Source organism: Tribolium castaneum, chromosome 5, assembly GCF_031307605.1.
Source record: "Tribolium castaneum strain GA2 chromosome 5, icTriCast1.1, whole genome shotgun sequence".
Taxonomy (NCBI): Eukaryota; Metazoa; Arthropoda; class Insecta; order Coleoptera; family Tenebrionidae; genus Tribolium; species Tribolium castaneum.
In genome coordinates this window covers 7308856-7329674 of record NC_087398.1, presented here as the reverse complement: position 1 = coordinate 7329674, position 20819 = coordinate 7308856, and the positions used below count along the sequence as shown (strand labels likewise).

The 20819-nt window shown below is 35.1% G+C and overlaps 2 protein-coding genes across 3 annotated transcripts in view; one reads left to right on the top strand and one right to left on the bottom strand.

The window, feature by feature from the left end:
• Positions 1-11: 11 nt before the first annotated feature.
• Positions 12-20819, bottom strand: part of LOC103313091 (tyrosine-protein kinase transmembrane receptor Ror) — a 29896-nt gene continuing 9088 nt past the window's right edge. The window contains exons 2-8 of one of the 2 annotated variants that reach the window (XM_008195437.3): positions 12680-12841; positions 11022-11113; positions 10830-10967; positions 10273-10435; positions 4014-4178; positions 2247-2533; positions 12-1292 (exon numbers count right to left, since the gene is read on the bottom strand). In XM_008195437.3, coding sequence (XP_008193659.1) covers positions 786-1292; positions 2247-2533; positions 4014-4178; positions 10273-10435; positions 10830-10967; positions 11022-11113; positions 12680-12841 — 1514 coding nt within the window. In that variant the 3' untranslated portion in view covers positions 12-785. Of the gene's footprint in view, positions 1293-2246; positions 2537-4013; positions 4179-10272; positions 10436-10829; positions 10968-11021; positions 11114-12679; positions 12842-20819 lie in introns of both variants that reach the window. The other variant, XM_008195436.3, reaches the window with a different exon arrangement.
• sad (shadow) lies at positions 7291-8990 on the top strand. The gene has a single exon (XM_008195434.3). It carries the CDS (start codon positions 7518-7520, stop codon positions 8913-8915), a length of 1398 nt encoding a protein of 465 aa, XP_008193656.1. The 5' UTR covers positions 7291-7517; the 3' UTR covers positions 8916-8990.

Genomic DNA, 20819 nt, shown 5'->3' with positions numbered 1-20819 from the left:
TGAAAAATCGCTTGGTTTAATATTTTATTTACAATAAAATTCGATACAGTCGCAATAACATTGAATTAATTATTTCGTAAGGTTTAACATCAGTCGTACTATCGGAGATAGTCTCGAGTCTTTGGTTTGTATTGGGGGAGGGGAATAAAAGACACCGATTTATTTGCAATTATTTGGCACATATTCGAAAACACCCGTTACAAAGGACAAATTAACACCTTTGTTACTTTAACAACACTGAGGATTATCGATCGGTTACAATTTAGTACGCGTTCACACGTGAAGATTCTAGAAGTCATTGTTTTGGGGAAAATATTTAAACCATTAGAACACCTCAGACATTTGATTCGTATTTCTTGATTTGTTAAAAAGTTGAGAACGATTTTTTTAGGTACATTTTAGTGCTTTCCTATTTCTCACAAAATGAACGGACTCAGTAATATAAATAAGGCACTCGATTAAACAGTTACCTACCCTGTCAGTATTTTACGTTTTAAGTTAAGTAGTTCAGTCAAGTATTGTCAAATAATGAGCAGGGTATTTAATTTCGTTGAGAGCAATTTTGCGTGTGAAGAACTGAATTTCAAAGACCTGTCCCAACTCTACTCATTGCTAATGTTGTTTTTTGCCCCACCTTAACTGTTTTTTAAAAAAATATAATTTAATTAAACTACTACATATCCATATATACAGCAAGTGAATCCACACAAATTTCACACATTCGCGCCCAGCATTTTAATCGAATTTGCCCACACAACCGTATTCTTCTTCTTCTTATGTCCTTGTCAATCCGGTAAAGTCTCTAAATACTGTACAGGTTCCTTGACCTCGTTCGCTAACAGATATCCTTGCGCGTCCAGTAAATCTTCCTGGGAGATCATCCTCAGCGGAGGCGGTCTGGGTAAACTCCGCACGTTTTTCACGTTGACTTTTTGGGTTTCGTTCTCGTACTGGATGCTCACTTTGTCTTCGTCGAAGCTTTCGTAGGCCAGCTCGAGCTTGTCGCAAATGTTGGGGAACTTTATGCGGTCTCGGGGTTCCGTTTTCCAGCAGTTTTTCATCAGCTCACAGATGAGGGACGGACAGTCTTCGGGCGCGATCAACATTATGCCGTCTAGGATTAGCTTGACGGCCTCTTCGTTGGTGTGCCCGTAGTAGGGTTGCTTGCCGAAACTGTAGATTTCCCACAGAACCACTCCGTACGACCAGATGTCCGACTCCAGGGTGAAACGGCCGTAGAGGACGCTCTCGGGCGACATCCAGCGCACGGGCAGGAGGCGGCTGCCGCCGATCTGAAATTTCCTCAGTAATGAGTCCTTGGCCTTTAAGTGGCTAAGTTCATGGAAATTATTTTTCGGAATAGCATTTAATCGAAATTTTATGAATTAATAAATAGTCATTACGACATAATGACCTGTTTTTTGTATTATCAACACATGACCATCAAATAATAAAATAAACTATTGGCCCCAATACGATAAAAAAACAGTATTCGGGAGTAAACTATTCCATGTAAACATGTCTGCACAGTCAATTTAACCGAAATTATTCATATTTTGAGCACCTTGCTTTTTATTTTTTTATTAATCATCGAAGCGGTTTTAATGTTTTAAAAACGATTAAAGAAATGAAAGGAGAAGTGCGTATTAAGTCAAGCAAAAACGCTCTGAAGCGAAAAGACGTTTCGTTATAAAGCCAAAGATTTCTCTTTGACCTGTGGTAATTTTTTTACTACCAGTATGAAGAACATAAAAGGGCAATATTTTAAATGAGATTTAAGCACTTTCAGAACGTGAAATACATTTTCAGGAGTAAATTATACGGTTTTATTCGAAAACAATTTTAAGTGCGGTACATGTTTTAAAAGTTTAATGAGGGTATACAAGAAAATTTTCTGTTCGTGTCTTGAGACAAACACAACTTTGCAAAATTTTTACGCAATAATCGTAATTGCTTTCCCATTGGGGGGTAATGAGGGCTCCATCAGCCCAAAATTGGGGATTAATTGCGCACGTGCATCCCCGTGGTCACCCTAAGAAGCCCTTAATTCCCTTTTATGCGTTTTGAACGATTCAATGATTAGGTAAACAGATTAACCTTAGGAGGAACATGAACCTTGGGTTGTCGACCCTATCTGTATCCATAATATCGCGTAACGAGCAAAGTTCATTGAAATGATGAACCAATTAGAAGAAATATGTGAAACTTTATAGGCGAGATACGACACGTGTGAGAGGAGCGCTTACCTTGTAATAATCGCACGTATAGACGTCTCTGCTCATGCCGAAGTCTGCAATTTTCACAGTGGGTCCTTCGGCCACCAGGCAGTTCCTGCAGGCGAGGTCGCGATGGACGAAACGTTGGGCCGCCAGGTATTTCATACCGCTGGCGATTTGCAGAGCGATGGAGAGCAGATCCTTGGGCTTTAGTTGGGGAACTTCGTTCTCGTAGGCGGTTTTCTTTTGCGCTCGGAGAAGCTCCGCCAAGTCCCCGTGGGGCATGTATTCGAAGACCATCATCGGACTTACCACACCTTCTAAAAATAGAACCAGAATTACGAATCCAAATTTAGTTTTTTGATCTAAATTTGCATTGTAAGAAGTTCGCAACGAGAATTTTTTATTGATATTGATTTGGAAAGCCAGACGCCTATTTTCAATAAAAATATTTAATATTTATTAAATTTTTTCGTTGTGCGTCTAGCAGTTTTGCAAAAAATGTCTCATTTCTTTTTATTGGGGATTTAAATGTAAAATTTTATTTAATGTAGATGTAGCAACAAACAAAGCCCTGGCACTGTTTAAAAAACACGCATCCGAAGTGAGCTTATTCCAGGGTGTGGAAAATTTGATATTTCGTAGATTATCCTATTACTGATATGTTGATACTGACAAAAATCCATTTTGTTAGTTTATTATTTTGTCCCAATAAAAGGACAGTTTCATAAATGCGAGAATGGTACTGTAAATTGATATTAAAGTTAAAAATAACGCCAAACGCACTTTTTAGCTTAAAAATGAACAATTTTCTTCTTAATAAAAACACTGAAACCGATGCTTATCAAAAACAAACAAGTATACATTGGCAGTCTACCTTTTATATTTTTCTAGAGTAACAAAATAAGAGTTGTGAGTAGTAACAGTTATTAAATTCGCAATCACTTTTTCCAATCAAACTCCAAATTGGTTTCATTAGTTGAAGTTATGTGTTTCAATAATTTAACTAATGGAAAACCTCGAATTAATATTTTAATTTTTACGTCCTTTGATTAATCTTTGATGTCTCTCACTTTGCTCATTTTTTAATCAACCTCCCTACGATTAAAAGGAAGTATTTTACGGTTTTAATATCTTTTGAAGCCTTGAAAATATTGACTTATTCCTTTATCGAGCTCAATTTTGTTATTTAAATTAATATTGTTTCCGTTCACAAAGAAGAGTGGGTGGCTGTACAAAAGTCCAAGATTGATGCACACGAAAAACCAATCAAGAGATGCTTCATTAAATATTTTATATGTGGCTGCTTATTTTTAGAAAGTAATTTGTCTTGACTCAACCTCCTTATTTCGGAATTTTCCTAATGATACCCACCGAGCAAGATTACCCCAGCAAAGGGGAAAATTGCTACTAGACACATGAGACTGGTGGGCTGATCTAATTTTATTTTTAAATTTTTTACATTATGCTTCCGGTTACCTAATTGTATTTTTTCGTTTCGTTCGTTCGAAACGAATAATTTTTAAATCACAAAAGAAATAGTCAATTTCAGGCCATGTTGCTCTTGATATTTAATTACGCTTAATTCTCCCGCATTTCTTATTTGAAATCAAGAGTCTTGGCGTATTTATTACAATTGCAGTTTCATTAAAAATTTCCGCGAACGATGGCTAAGACCTCCTTAGAAATGGCAAATATGTTAAAATATGCAAAAAACGAGGAAATCTTAACTACCTTAAATAAGCTTCGAGTAATCGAGTAATATTAAAATTGTTTGATATAAAAGAAAGCAATTACCTCGAACCACCATTCCCAGCAAAGAAAGAATGTTATCGTGTCTGAAAGCGCTCATGATTTCAACTTCCCTTATAAAATCCTCTTCGGCTTCTCGCGTTGCGTTTTCTTTTAATACTTTTATGGCGACTATTTCCACTTGGTCACTACCTTCCGTTAGAAGTTCACCTGTAAACAAATCATTTAACACCGTTAGTCAACAACAAAGTCTGAAAAGACCAACAAAGCTTTCAGCATTGTCTGGTCAATAATTGACGGCTTTTCATTACTGGTACAGCATTTACGCCTTCACTTTGTTCATCAACATTTTTTCAAGTTTATTTTTCCTATTTTCAAACACAGACACGGGTCTAAGCCGGTGACGAGACTTTAAATGAAAAACGTGACACTTTTAGTTCTACCATTTATATTGTGCTTCAGTCTGCATTGAATTACTAATTTTAACAAAATATTTACGTGACTGCTTTTGCAGATAGTGTCTCGCGGAAAAATTAAAAAAACTAAAATAAATCACTCGACCAACTAGCAGGAAACCTGATTCTCCATTTGCAACATTTTGCTATTTCTTGCGTTTAATAATAATTAGAGAAAGTCAGCGCAAAGCACCGAGAGAATTAAAAGTTTATTTTTTATAATGAAATTAAACGGCACACTAAAATCGTGTTTCAGCATTAATGGATGCTAAAACCGAAAGTCGTTTTACACAGCGTTTACCAAATAAACATTCCGAATGACATTTGCCGAAACAGTTTGCAATTATCGCGACAAAATCAGAAATACGAAACGAACGTCCACAATCTAGTGCATTATTGTGTTCGAATTACACTAATTTTTTATTATAATAATAAATATTTGCTTATTACATTCTCTTTTTCATTTGTACACACCTAAAAAAAGTGGTTAAATATTTACCGTCAAACACAAAGTAAGTAGGCATATTTAATTTGCTAATAATTGTTTACAAAAGCTGTGTAGTTTCTTGTGCACACATAAATTTAACCACTTATTTAACTGCGAATAGCCCGTTTGGAAGTTTTTTAATAACCGAGCATCTCGAGCATAAAGGGTTGCAAGAGCTTTCGAATGATACGCACTCAAGTTTGAAGCGTTTTTAATTATTTTTTTAATTTCCGGCGATTGGTGTTTAATCGTACCGAAGTAAAAATTTGGGTTTGCACACAAAACGATTCCTTTTTTACCTAAAATGGTACAACTAAGGGTTGCAACGAATTTAGTAAAACCGAAGGTTTTACCGAAGCTGTCGGTTTTTGCGCGGATTAGTTAGTTTAACGCCTGTCAAATAACTCGAGTTCCTCTCACTTTTCCACTTCTGTCAAGGACAAGAATAAGCGCGAGAAATGTGTTCACGATTGGTAAATTATTCCGAACAGTTTTCCAAAAAGTTGAAAAGTTTGCAGTCGAGTAATTTAAGTTTAAATAGCTAATTCTAGTTAGTGGGAAATATTTTTGTGGCCTTAAATATTAAATAGGTTTACAATGGGATTATGGAAATGCCAACGTGCTATTTTAATTTTTTTAATCTTCAAACTTGATCCAGCAAAACACCTCTAATGTCGTGGCAAATACGTTGAAAAATTTAATTTAATAAATTTAAACTGAAAGCCTGGGAATGGGAAATCCTGCTGTAAGCAAAAATTTTCTGTAAATCGATAGTTCGGTTAGAATAAGTCCTTTTTAGCCAATTCTCTAAATTATTTAGATTTATTTGTCCAAAATAGCAATAATAAGGAAGAAAAACACATTTCAGATAATGTTAGTAGTTTTTAGGCATTTCTCACAAAAATGAGCTAGAATAAAGCTTTTTTTGTGTGTTTTATTATTGTTTGCTCGTTTCTAAGCAAATTAAGGATCGTCTGTAAATTGATGTTTCCGGCCAGAATATGCCATTTTCTGGTTTCTAGACAAGAAATTGTCAAAGATAAACCATTCTCTATACGAAAGTTATAATCGGTTTATAATAATAATAATAATTAAGAGAAACACATTTCACATAATGTACGCTGTTTTTAAGCATTTTTTAAGAAATTTTCTCGTTCCTAAGCAAAAAACTGTCCGAAATAAGCCGTTTTCATTCAAACTGTGACATATTTTTTTTGAGGCGGAATAAAGCGATTTCAGTTTGCTTTAAAAAAGTTTTTACGTTTACGAAACAAGAATCTTTTATCTTGTAACATACCAGGGCCGTAGCCAGCTTTTAAATGCAGGAAGGGCAGATGATTTTAATAGAAGGGCCAAGAAAATTTAAATGTACAAATGAATAAAAATACATATCATAAAATATACACTATACTTACTTTAACTAAACAAAGAAAAACAAAATACAAAACTAATAAACGAAAACAAAAAACTATAAGTAAACTACTCATAAAGCTATAATTTTCTCTTTCCTATGTTATTAGATTTTGCTAAAAATAAGTTAAAATTAATTTCCTGTGTTTTTTTTATACAGGATTGCTAAAAGTATGAATACAGTTAAATATTATAAAAATTGTTCATCAAAACTTATTGAAATTTCGTGTATGCTTAAGAGTATATAAATTCTATCGTTTCAGATGTTTATTAAATTTCTATCTCCATTTGTTCTTTGGATACAAGGCTAACTTGATTTTTTTTAAACAGCAACAAGGATCAAATTTAATATTTTTGGGAAGAGCATTTTTTCTGAGTTTTATGGTATAACACTTAATTTAATCGAAACTTAAAAAAATTTAAAATTTTGAAAAATGTAAAATTTTGTTAGTCTTGGAAATGTTGTCTTTATCAATCTTTAGCTCTTTGCTGTTTAAAAATTGACCAAAAAGTAAGTAAAAGTTAAAAATAATTGTTAAAATAACACTTTTTAACTGAAAAAGAACACGTTTTAATTAAAAAAATCAAACACGAAATTTGTCTGGTAAGGGCAAAAATCTCAAGTCTAGCCCTGTGCTGGCTACGGCCCTGAACATAACATAATTGTGAAATAAATCGATTTAATTGTTTAAAATTGTAATAATAATAAAAGAATTGTAATTTTAAAACTTTAGGTGACTTTAAGAGTAGCCTTTCGGTAGCTACAGCCGGGAGAAACAATCAAATATTTATTTTTTAATATGGACATGTAACAAATGGTAGATTAACTCTATAATTTTAATTCGAAATAAATTATGGTGTATTTTGAAGGCAGTGATTATGCATTAAATATACTAAATACGTCACTAGATAAAAAGTTATCTAATAACAACAAACAATTTTTTAATAACTTTGTTTCCCACAATGTAGAGCAAATTAAAAGTAAAGCAAACACCCAAGTGAAACGGCCCCCTCCCTGCCTCCACCAATTAGCGTCCAATCTCGATTAATTACCCTCAGCAATTGAATGAAATTACAGCGTGTCTCGAGCACGCCTAATCCACTACAACACCTAGAGCTGATAGTGAAAAATGCCGTTATTTGCTTATATCTACGACCGGTCGCAGGTCACAACAGTGCTGTCGTAGAGCCGGAACGATGCTCTTCCGTCGTGTTCTCGCCCAACTCTCCACACGCCCCAAGAGTTCGCTCGTGAGCGCCAACACAGTCCTCCACTTCGACGAGATCCCGTCCCCGAAGGGGCTCCCACTCGTGGGCACCACCCTCGCGCTCATCGCCCACGGCTCGACCCCCAAGCTGCACGACTACGTGGACAAGCGCCACAAGCAGCTGGGGCCCATCTTCAAGGAGAAACTAGGCCCAGTGAGTGCGGTTTTTGTCGCAGACCCGGACGAGATCAGGGCGGTGTTCGACCACGAGGGCAAGCACCCCCTGCATGTGCTGCCCGACGCCTGGGTGGCCTACAACCAGATGTACGGCTGCCCCAGAGGGCTGTTTTTCATGGATGGGGCCAACTGGTGGTACCACAGGAGGATCATGAATCGGCTGCTCTTGAAAGGCGATTTTAGGTGGATTGAGGGGGCGTGCGAGTGTGTCAGTGATAAACTTATCGATAGTTTGATGGGCGAAAGTGACTATTGTGGGAATTTGGAAGCCACTTTGTACAAGTGGTCGTTGGACGTTATCGTCTCGATTTTATTAGGCAGTGGTAGTTATAGCCAACTTTGTGGGGAGTTGGAACCTAAAGTACAAAAACTGGCCCAAGTGACACACTTGGTGTTCCAAACTAGCGCCAAATTGGCCTTAATTCCGGCCTCTTTCGCGTCCAAATTCAAAATACCGCAGTGGCGGCGTTTTGTCGACTCCGTGGACAATGCCTTGGCTCAAGCTAACGCGCTTGTGGACACGCTTATCGAGAAAAAGCCGCACAGTGACGGCCTCCTCCCTAAACTCCTGGCCGAACAAATCACCCTGGAGGACATCAAACGGATTATCGTGGACCTCGTGTTGGCAGCCGGTGACACGACCGCTGTCGCGATGGAATGGATGCTCTACCTTGTGGCTAAGAGCCCGCAAATCCAGGAAAAGTTGCGCCGAAACCCCGATTTCGTCAAACACGTTTTTAAGGAGACTTTGCGGCTTTACCCCGTTGCGCCCTTCCTTACAAGAATTCTACCTGAGGATGCCATTTTGGGCGGTTATGGGGTGCCGAAAGGCACCCTTGTCGTAATGTCGATTTATACAAGCGGGCGTGACGGGCGCTATTTCAAAAACCCGGGGCTTTTTCAGCCGGAAAGGTGGGACCGCAAGGATGAGTTCTACAGCAGTGAGATGAAAAAAGCGAGTCTGCCGTTTGCGATGGGCTTGAGGGCTTGTGTCGGGCGAAAAGTGGCAGAGACTCAATTGCAGATGACACTTTTGAAGATCGTTAATAAGTTTGAAGTTGAGCTGGGGAACCAGAGGGAGGTCGAGATTGTTTTAAAGATGGTGGCGGTGCCCTCAGAACCGCTCCTACTAAAGTTTAAGAAACTGTGACTGACTTATTGTTACCAATGTATTTTTAAGGTTTAAGTTAATAAAGATAGCACAACTTGACTTGTGATAATTGAGGGTTATCGTTTTTATTACAACAATGAGCAGCCAAACAATCGGTTATTTTTATACAGTGCGTGTTAGCGGCGCTGTCGCTTGAATTAGAATTTCAGACGTAGCTCGCACCAATAGGCAGTGTGAGTAAATATTTATTACAATGCTCGGCTATTGTATCTCCTATCGATCACTGATGAGTAGGGATTATAGAGAAATAGCACATTAACAGCGTGGGTGGACCTAGCTGAGCAGATAATAGCCAATCATCCGTACAAAAAATTGCCGGGATTAAGACTTTCTGAATAAATTACAACAATATGGGCGTGTAAGCCAATTTGAGGAAGCTAATCGTTACGTAACAATAGATTTAACTGAACATCTGGCAGGTAAAATTTTTTTCGTCTAATTAAACGCGGCCTTGGAAACCGAAATCTTAAAACAAGAATTGTGTTTGCAGGGCAGTTTTTCGCCCCCGTACCGAGAGGAAATAACTCATTAATTAATAACTAATCAGCAGTAATTGCGGTAATTAAACGCTCCAGGTGTTTTCACTAATAACCTAATTAAATTCATCATTTTAATATTAACACGAATCGCGGAATTAATTAATACTTCTTTCTCCCGAGAAGTTTATTCTTGTGGGTGGATATTTTTGGCGTTCTTGCAATAACCACATTCAATGTTTTTACCTGTAGATAGATAAATTCAATCTAAAAACGAATCTTTAACTGGAAGCTAAAGAAATAACAGGTTTTTTTAAACAGCCCACAAAAAGCTGTTTTATGTACGTGTCGGTTAATGATATTTGATGACATCATTTCACGTGGATGTTGTACTGGAAAACCTGAAAAGATGCAAATTTTTCGGCAGTTTTGGCTGGTATTTCAATTAGCTTTCTGCGCGTATATTTCAGTGTTTGTGGAATTTGAATGTCGCTACTGGTTTTATTTTTAAGTTGGTTCAAATTTAATTTATTTACTTTAAGCATAATAAATTTAAAAAAATACAAAACCGCATATGTTTTAATTTACTTAATTTTTCCAGGCATAAAGAGTTTATTTAAGAAATAAGCGTATATTTATATATAATAACACTTTCTTAGTTCGAGTTCTGCATCAGGAGCCAATCACGATAGATAAAAGTAAATTCAAAAGGATTCAATTTAATCACTTTGATCCGATGAATCGATATTTATTCTCCACTGCAAGTTTTAATTCACTTGTGCGGAATTAAAAAGAACATTTTTTTATTCTTCATTGCTAGTCTGCTCGATTTATTAACTAAGTTTAGAAAAAAGTCCTACCTTTATAAACTTTGCCGAAGCAACCTTCCCCTATTTCGCTGATAAATTTAAGTGTTTCTTTCCGAAGTAGAGGAACTCCTGTTCCAGAACAGGCCGAATACTGGGGATTTGGAGCATATCTTTCGGCCATTAGTAAGCTGTGTTTTAAATTTATTGGTGATACCTGAAAAATACGAACAATTTGAACCGTATTATATTATACTGTTTTGCATTACTGGAGTGTATAATGTTTTGCCTAGATATGAAGGTGTTAGCGGTTATCCTACTTATCCAGTTTGATAAAAATGTAGTCGTTGGAATTTTTTCAAAATTAATAACGTAATTACGAGATAAACAAAATTGTTTCCTGTTTAATATTTTTAATTGAAAAAATATTTACATACTTTAAAAATAATTCCAAGATATGATTATTATTACATAACAGGCAGAGTGTTATTGTATTATTCTACGTGTCAACCCCAAATAAAATATCAAAGTTATTTAATTAAACCAAAATACGGGACAGGAACCCGACACAGAGAGGTTTACCCAAAAGTCCCGAAATTCCGTCAACTTACCCCTTCATTATTCGAATGCCTAGATCTCATTTTCTTCCAAAAAATTATTCCTAACAACATTATTAATAAAAGGGACACTGAACCCAAAACTGAGACCATTATGTAGTTGGGTGCTGATAAGCTCTCGCTAGCAGCGGTCTGCTCTTAAAAGTAACTATTACTGAACATATTTTCCAAATCACTTTGACTTACGATCGGAATTGTTGTGGAACTAAGTGACGAAGGTGTTTGTTTGTACGACGGGGGTTGAACATATGGAATAATTCCAGACCGGTCGACAGAAACTGTAACAAACCTGGCAATTAAGACAAAAAAGCGCGGTTTGAAAACATTTCATGTTTATTTGATAAAAAAGCACTTCATCCTGTAGCATAAAGGCTTTGTTTTGACTCCTGTTCAACTTCCCAGTATGAATTTTCCTTTAATCTTTTTTCCATATTCATACTGCTTTGACGGTGTTTTATATTCTTAATTTGAATTTTATCCCTTGTTTCAGAATCAACGAGTTTTTTGTAACACATTCAATCAAGATCAAAATATTACATTCGCTCCCAACTTCAAAATAAATGTTTGCCGGTTTAAAGCAATGTTGAGTGCGTTTTTATAGGTGAGTATTTATAAAAATGTTCGCATCAAAAGAGTTGCTGAAAATGTCAAATGCAACAAGTTGTAGATATCGAATTTCACGGCTGAGGCTTGTAAACATCTGTTTTCTACGATTTCCACCGTAATTATTCAAGAAAGATTCAATTTTATTTCAAAAGACTGCTAACAGATTATTATTCTCGCGCCTTTAAAAACCTCGGCAGACACGCGATGTTTCTGCCACATTTAGGTGCTTGCGAGCGCTTCAGGAAAACAGATTTATTTTATTTTCAAATGCTACAAAGACTAATTATAACGGTTTTTCTGAATGTTTGTTACTGCAGTGTCGCACACTATAAAGGGCATCTCGATTAACAAGTCCTGAGTTATTTAATCAACAATTTTTTTCATTTCGTAAAAAAATAATTTCTACTTTTTCTTTTGTCTATTTATGGCATTTTTCACTTTTCTTTAACTACAATACTTACAATGTATCAATCAATTTTGTAATTATACTTTTGCAAATTATTTTCTTTTCTTGAAACTGTTTTTTATATGATTTATAACATACTGAGTATCCCTGCTAAGACTTCATCTTAAAACACTTATTAATCAATACAATAATCAGCCAATAGCCAAATACACACAACATAATCTAAATAAAAAACCTACAACAGACATAAGGTGGATCATTTTCGTAGTTTTAATTTTGAATCAATTTTTACTGTAGTCCATACTTCCAGAGTCCTTCCTCACTTATAGTTCCGGAGCTTTTTTCTTGTTCTAATTTTGTTCATACCGCAAGTTTTATTAATAAATTGCATACTAAAGTAAAAAATAGACGCGAGAGAACAAATTAAAATAAAAAATGCTCAAAATTTGCAGATTCTGTAAGTTTATAATCTACTTTAGCGAATTAAAAAGATTCATAACGGGTATAATTAATTCTCATATACAGAAATCCATCAAAAAAAATTTCCAGACTTCAAATTTGTTGATTAACTGGACTGGAAATTCGTAGCAAAAAAAATCACTAGTTGCAGGATATTAATTAATACTACATAGGTTTTATACGCATCAGCTAATACTTCGCCGTCGCAAATTCGCAATCCATTCTATGTGATGGAGATTTATGATTCATCCGATAACAGTGTTTTTAATATGTTCCGAAAGCTCTAATAAAGAATAATAAGCAACATTGTTCGCCAATACGAATGCAGTTATTTATAGTAGGTGTAAAAATACAATGAATCCGTCTGTCATACCTGTCCTCCTTGGGCAGATACCTTTGGCTGTGGGCGGCCGTGAATCATGTGTACAAATACACGTGTGCGTATTATTTCGGTAATCCTTGCAGGCAGCTTCTTCGCCGCACACTCCTATCCTGCACGGTCCATCCTTAATGACCACAACTCTCGGTTCTGAAACTAAGAAAAAACGCCTCATAGCAGATAATTCGTAAACAAGCGCAAGTCTGAAGTGTGCTTCTGGCTTCTGACATGCTTCCAGATGTGAATAACACTAATTTCAGTTTTTGTTCGTTTGCAAAAAGGACGAATTGCCACTTTTTTGCTTCAATACGACAAAAAGTAAGTTGTAGCCGACTTATTGAGCTTCAAATGAAGCTCCGACGACCGACGAAGACTTGCTGAAAGAGTGCTATTGTCTTTCGGTTTTAACATATCATCACTGTCGGTGATTATTTCATATCTGAAGGTCTTGTAACGGACATCGGAGTAATTGCACATCATGGTTGACGAAGAGGCCTTTCAAAGCCATGCGAAGAATTGCTTTGCACTGACGACCTCCGGCGCCACAACTTTAGATTAAATTAAGACGGCAAACAAAACCGATCAGTTACTTAATGACGCTCAAAAATAAATTGTCCCCCAAAATGGGAAAAATACGTCGTGCTAAATTTGGCCGACCGGATAATTTATAGCCCCGATGTCCAGTTCCTTATGTGTCGGAAAATTGCCTTTGAAACGAAATGCGGCCTGGAAGGTGTACAAGCAAATTTTACCTAATATATTTTATTTGTGTCACTGCCAGACATGTTCACATTTTAAATGCAACTTTTAACAAGTTCCATATAAGTGCATTTTGTAAAAATCCGACTGGAGGTATTCAGGTGCATTTTATTTTATTTTCAGCTTTCAGCAGTTGAATAATTGCTCTGCTTAAACCGTAAATGTGAAAACATAATTGTAACTACCTGTGTTAAATGGTCATCATTCATCATTGAACGCATGACGGATGCACTGCGTCTTTTAAGCCTCATTTTAATTAATCACTGTTGACACAAAGCACTGAAGTTACATTACGTGACACGGCCATGATTGGCTCAAAATAATTCCCGATAATTTTGCTGTTTTCTCCGCTTGTTTTACTGGAATTTAGGGCTTGCTGCAGTAATGAATTTTTAGATTCTTCACGCGCTAATGAGCAGTGGTGGTAATAAACATTGACTTAATGAAAATTAAAGCAAGATTTAATATCATGAGCGGTTTTCTTCAGTTTTGCTACTTTCGTAATTAAAGTTACATTTCATTTCATCTTCATATTTTTGTTTTTATTTCGTTGTACCAAATAATTTTTTCATAATATATTATAAATCAATGTGCTGATAGGGCCCACGGCTTCACTAAATTATTTCTCTCATAGTAATTAATCATCCTGTCTTGATGTTACCGGTACACCGAAGCAAGATTCTTGAGGCACTTTAATTTTAGTTTTAATTGATTTTTTCGTTTGATAACATTTGTCACTTTCGTAATAAATAAAATGATGTTCATCCATTATGCATCTTTGGAGGCACCCATTGTTTGAACTAAAATAAGTCGAAAATATGAATTTTAAATCACGCTGAAATAAATTAATACAAGGATTTGTGCACTGTGCATGTGTTTGTCTATCTATGGGCAAACGTGCCACATAGAAAGCGATATTCTGCTGCGAAATGTAAATTCGACATGTATCTAAGGAAGCGTAAGCGTTTTAACATGTTCTGTGCCTAATTTGCATTTTACAGTGAACGTAGTACCTATACTAGAAATGTAATGAGATCTTAGATATTGCCCGCCTGTTATTATTAGCTTTAATCGATTTTTATGCAGGTTGTATTTTGGAAAACACTGTTTAAATACTTTATTCAAACATTCTAATGTATTTAACTGTTTACTTAAGGCGCTGGTCGTCCGATTCGCAGAGTAATCGAGTGCAAACACCACTATTGGAAAGCTCTGTTATGCACGAATAAGTGTGAACCAAAGACCATCGAAGCACATTAATCCAAACACTAGAACTAAGCTTTAAGTTGTTGGTGAATGTGCGAATTAATTTCACACATTTTATTTAAATAAATTTTTTCGTGTTTGTGGACCGGAAATAAATCGAAACCGTTAAACGGACAAATAAAATTTAATTCTATTAAGTTTACAAACACGCAGTACAAAGAACTGATAAATCAGATTTTATTGAAATTCCAGTTTAAAACATGGCTTATTTATAACGGAAAAGGTCAGTACGATAACAATACCATGGCTGATAATAATTATCCCGCCATTTCTGTTACGTAAATGAACAAATTTTCTAGAAGTAAATGAGTTCGTTTCCCATTTTCGTTACATTTTAATAAAGCCGTTTTAATAAAGTACGGACAAGTGACTGAAGGTTCACATTATGCAAACGTTAATTAAAATCGATTAAACAGTACAAAGCAAGAATCGTAAGTTTTTAATTGGCTAAATCCCCATCTACAAATTTTAGCAAACGGCACTCATCACTTTGATTGAAAATATGTCCGGGATCATTGAGTGTTGGTATTTGTTTTTAATTGTCGTAAAAAAATCGGACAGCTGTAAATTTTTACTTCCACTAACATCCTTCTACAAACAAATTTCGTCAGACTGCACTCAGGTTTACGTTAGGGAGGTTTAAACTCATTGTGTTCTAAATTTATTACAGATGAATGTTTATTCCACTGTTCCGAGTTGTTGATCTGCAAAGTATGATAAAAGACAAATGGCATTTCGAAATAGATTTTTTGGCCAAAGGATAAGCAACCACAATTATCGCATTTACGCGAAATAATTATTTTATCGTCTGAACTCTGCGTACACTGCTGAACTTTTAAGCTAATTTATTAACCACCACAACTACGGCCCTTTGACACACTATTTCATTTACGTTCGGCTGTTAACAATCATTTCAGCGTCAGAGTTGTGAATTTTATTTTTGGAGGGCCACTGCAAATTTTTTCTACTATTTAAATATTTATCTAAAAGATGATTTTGGAAATGAAATATGACTGTCGTCATCCCGTGGGTTTGGTCCTAATGACGTAAAATTCCCATCTTCCTGTGTTTGTTTATTTGTTAAAAACGGATTGGAAGTGTTACCCTTTTAAACAATGAAAAGGCGTAATTCTGAAAATAAATAAATCAAATATTTGTAAGTGAAAAAGCGATACAGCCTTCAAGTGATAAAAATACTCTCTCATCCGCCTCCTATGTAAATCTAGCAAGTCTTAAAAGTGTGTCCCCTTTTCGAGAACCACAAACATAAACCACCTTTACACATTTTAGGATCGTTTATTAAAAGCATATCAGGTTAAGTGGTAAGTATGTTATTTCAGGAGTCTTATTGTGAGGCGAAACACCTTGTTGCCCAAACCTCTCCGTCGATGAGACGAAATGTTTATTTAAGTCTCTAAACGAAACGAAATGCAAACGGTGCTACGTCGAGCAGCCTTTTGTGCTTTCACGATTTATACCAACCTTTCATAAATATGATTGTTTGTGTAACAAGGAAATTTGTAGGAGGAGATTTGGAACATCAACAACAACACTGATCAATTGACGGTGTAGCAAAACATGCCGAATAATAACTCATCTTCACAGCGAAACAATAATAAAAGTACCTGTTGACATCCAAACATCCGAATGCCCTTATGGGGAAAATGCCACTGAACTTTCATTCAAGTTTCAGTGATTCTAAATAAATTGACAAGCGTCGTGAGCAATAAAATGAAAATACGAAAATATAAGTCCAGATTTTCAGTGGCAATTACAATAATAAACCTCAAATCCGAAAACTAGAGTAACCGTATTTTGTTAGCTATTGTTCTTACTTTCGATAATGTCTCTTTTTTATTAGGGAAAGTTTAAAAGCCAATTTTATCGAACTTGTGCTATTAACGACCTTTAATTTCATGAATTATGAAAGCTTAAGAATTTCGGTTAAAGTTGGTAAACCCTACGAGTTTGTAATTTGCGTTATTAATGAAAAGTCTCGTGAAAAGTTAATTACTGGAAGTTTGGTAGATGGGGAATAACATATTTTACTACCTTGGTTTTTTCTTTAAATAAAAAACAATATTATTGCAAAAAATGCATTCTCGGTGGTTTCGGGTCAGAATACAATAAGTTAGAAAATGGGCATCTCTCAAACCGAGACCGCAAACCATAGAATAAGAGAAATGCGGTTGTAGATTAGCATAATAATTTACGAACCCAACTAAAATTCTGTAAAATTCTCTTCAAAGGTTCTTCCGACTCAAACACGCAAGACTAAGTTTGTATTAGTAATAATTAATAATAATAGAGTGGCGTAAACGTGTTTACTTGATTGTCTTGGCATGATCATTGTTTGCCCCAAACAGCGCTCCTTCCCCATAGACAAACTAATTAGTACGTAATTAATTTCACTTTCATCTCAATCATTCCTGGCAGTTCCGTATTGGTGCAATTTCCAAATTTGTTGTTTCTAAAAGTTTCGTTCGCAAATTAAATAAGATTTCGCGGAAGCTGGTTAATATGTTAAAAGATTCTGCAGCAAACCGCTTGGCAGTGTTCTGCACGAATTCACAATAACTGAGTTTCCATTCATTCGATCTAGAAATATGCCACGCTCCGAGGAACATCAGACTGTTTTTTCGGCTCTAATATTCTAATGCGACGTTAGAGCTGTGTTAATTGTTTTGCCCGTGTAACAGAATAAAACCAACCGTCTATTATGTCTTTGAATTAAAACACTTCTGATGCAATTTATCTCTTTGAAAAGCTAGTTTTACTCGAGTTAAACTTCAATAGTGGTCGCGTTACAACGATGTGGGATTGGAAAGAAGTGGTCTTATTGCACATCTGAGCGAAAACTGAAGCACACTTCGAAAGGAAGTATGAGTGTTTTCCGCACAAAATCTTGACTGAAAGTGAAAATTTGTCAACTGAATTTGAAATTTGTCATCCAAAGTTTCAATTTAAATTTGATATTCGACTTTGTCAACACGAATTAATTAATTTAAAATAAACGTTGGCGAAGATTAAATTAACAAAAGTTTGGGAATTTTCTCTTGTGCAAATTATTTCGTAATAATATCTCCAAGAAACTGCGTTTTCGTCCACTTCATTAACAATTCATATTTGCCGCAAGAACCTCCAAAAATTGGATTTAGTTATCCACAAGTCTAGACATGAAACACTAACTCAAATATGGATAGATATGTAATTAGGCACTATTGACTTTGTGTGTGGGACATTGCCAATTTATGCAAACACATTTAAACAAAATTAACCATTTCCCTTGTTTTGGAAGGTTTAACTAACGAAGTGCTTGTATCAGTTACATATTAATTGATAAACACTAATTATAAACCCACTTTGTGGGGGTGTCCTCGTTTAATAAATAATACAGTCGGAGCTCGTCCTATCTTTAACCCTCTTTCTTCCAGTTTTGGAACGATTCGCTAAAATCATGAAGAGGTTTAAAAATAAGAATTCAATGCGACCTCTCAGTTAGGTATTAAAACGAGTGCTGAATGAAAACTGGAATTGACTGAAATTTCTATATTCAGGACAATATTTATCACAATTTAACACAGCGTTTTATGTCTACTGTGGTGATATTTCTATGAAACACATCAAAAATACCCAACGGTGTACAATGTTATCATTAAGCCTCATTGTTTCCGAATTCTGTGAGGCACATGTTTTATTTCCCTAGCAACCAACAAGATGAATTTAGAGCAATACAAGCATTTTGATGTACTTGTTTCGTGTCCTTTCTCCTAACAATTCCGATATTATCTAATAATCATCCAACATCATTCAGTTTTCGACATATTTAAAAATTATTATAAAAAAGCTACCCAACATGAACATATATTTCCATTCTATAAAATTTGCGTTAATGCATTGTTCTGTTTGTAACTTTAGAAACAGTAACAAAATTGAATTTACCTTCAATTCCTGCCTTTATTAATACAATAATCTGGTTACAGACGAAAAAGCGCAGTAACTTTGTTTCGTATTTTCTCGATCATAATATTCGGATACATACAGAGTGATTCAAAAGTAATTTTTGCCCCTTATCGGATTTAGTTTACGAGTTTGTTGATGTTTTGCACACCATAAAACACAAATTCGCTCCAAGTTGAGTATTTATATTTGTTGGTAAATACTTGTGAATATCTTTAGGCGTTACATTTAATTTGCTTGCTTGCACAACCTTAATCCACGGCGAAATAATGTAAGACACGGTTGTAAACATTTTTGAACCGAATAGAGCTATTTTTGGTAAAGCTTTTCGACGCAATGATTTGCTTTTCCGAGTCGATTTCCCTCCCACATTTTTTATTAATCCAAATCTGATCGAAGCTTAGCAGCAATTGCCTGTTTATGATTTTTATAGAAGCGTCATTAATTTAATCTGCAATTAACTGATCACGTGACCAAGCTGAACCGATCTGGTTGGCTTATTTGCGTTGTTAGCTTTTAACAGCGCGATTAACTTCTGTAAACCGACCCTTAGTCTTTGTTTTATTAAAAAAAATTCCAAACCAAACGAAATCAATCACAAAATTATCTTCTAACAAAATCTAGACAAGTCTGATGTTATTTACAAAATGCAAATATTGTGCGGATTTGTTGTCATATGTCGTCCTTTCATGATAGTTCATCTGATAAAATTAAGCAAACACGGCGTATTGAAAGGATCGATAACTTGGACTAAGCTTCCAACACTGGAATTATGTGTCTCATAATTTGTAGCAAAAAATTGGTAAAATTACTCTGAAAGTTAAGGTCAAGTTTCCCCTTCATTCAAAGTTTTATTTTTAGTTTTAGAGCTTGTAATACTTAGTTTAAAACTAGTCATCTATTGATTTTGGCGGAATCGGAAATTCAACAAATTTCAAACTGTTTGCAACTATACAACAGACAATTTGGACGCACTTAAATTAACGAATTCCCAGCGTTTATTGAAAATTTCAAGTCAAATACTCTCCCCAAACCACAAGAATTAATCATTCCCTAGATATTAGCAATTAATATCAAGTGCTTGTGTATATTATTAAAAGCGCTCAAAAGAATTGATTCGTAGTTATTTCAATCACGGGAATAGCTGGGACATAATTGCACATATTGTAGTAAAGATTCCCGAAATTAAGCAGCGGTCGGGTTTCCATGACGCCCTCGGAATCATAGTCAAACGGAATATGGCACGAGGATGATTATTAAATTGTCTCTGTGGAATTACCTAATTATTCCTACACGATTGTTGAGCAGTTGCCGAAAGTTCCACACATTTTCAAAGTTATTTTTCAGTTTAGAAATCCCACAAAGTAAATAATTTAATTAAAAAGCTCGCGCCTCGCAATAACTGTCATGTAAAAAATAAATACTTGTTTTATGAATAATTTCCATTACATAATGATGTTGATTTTTCATACGATCGTGTACAAGACGTAAGTTAACTTTTACAATTTATTGCTCTATCGCTTAAATAAATTGTCGTGATATTGGAAAAGCTAACCGCATCATTATAATTTTAAATAGTTAGATAAATTCATGTTTAATTAAACGATTGATGATGCAAAAGAATAATAACCATTATTTTACCGTGGAATTGTTTTTCGTTACTCGATCTGACACCACTTTGACTGAATAAATATCGCAAGATAAATTTTATCACTGGGGATCATGAATGGATTAATTAGGGTTTAATACAATCGTGATAAAGTCTCCTCCATATGCAACATTATTATTAAGTGTTTTAATTTATTATGCCTGGGTGACAGCTTCGGGATAAATTTTTCTGTCGTTATCATAATTTATGAAACAATGTTTTGAACCCATTAATAAGGGGAATTTTTCTGCGTAGGTATCACGGAAATCTAATTATTTCAATTGAAATTTCAATGAATATTAATCAGGTCTATTAATACGAAATTGTTTCACACGTGACCACTACACTAAATAAATATATATTTGTAATAGGTCGTAAAAATTGAAACCACATTTAATTTTAACCCGAAATTTGGTGACCAGTGGTCTAGGAATAATAATAATTTAGTTCATGGTCTTGGCTTCAAAGCCCGGCGTGATTTTGTTGTTGCAAAATAGATAT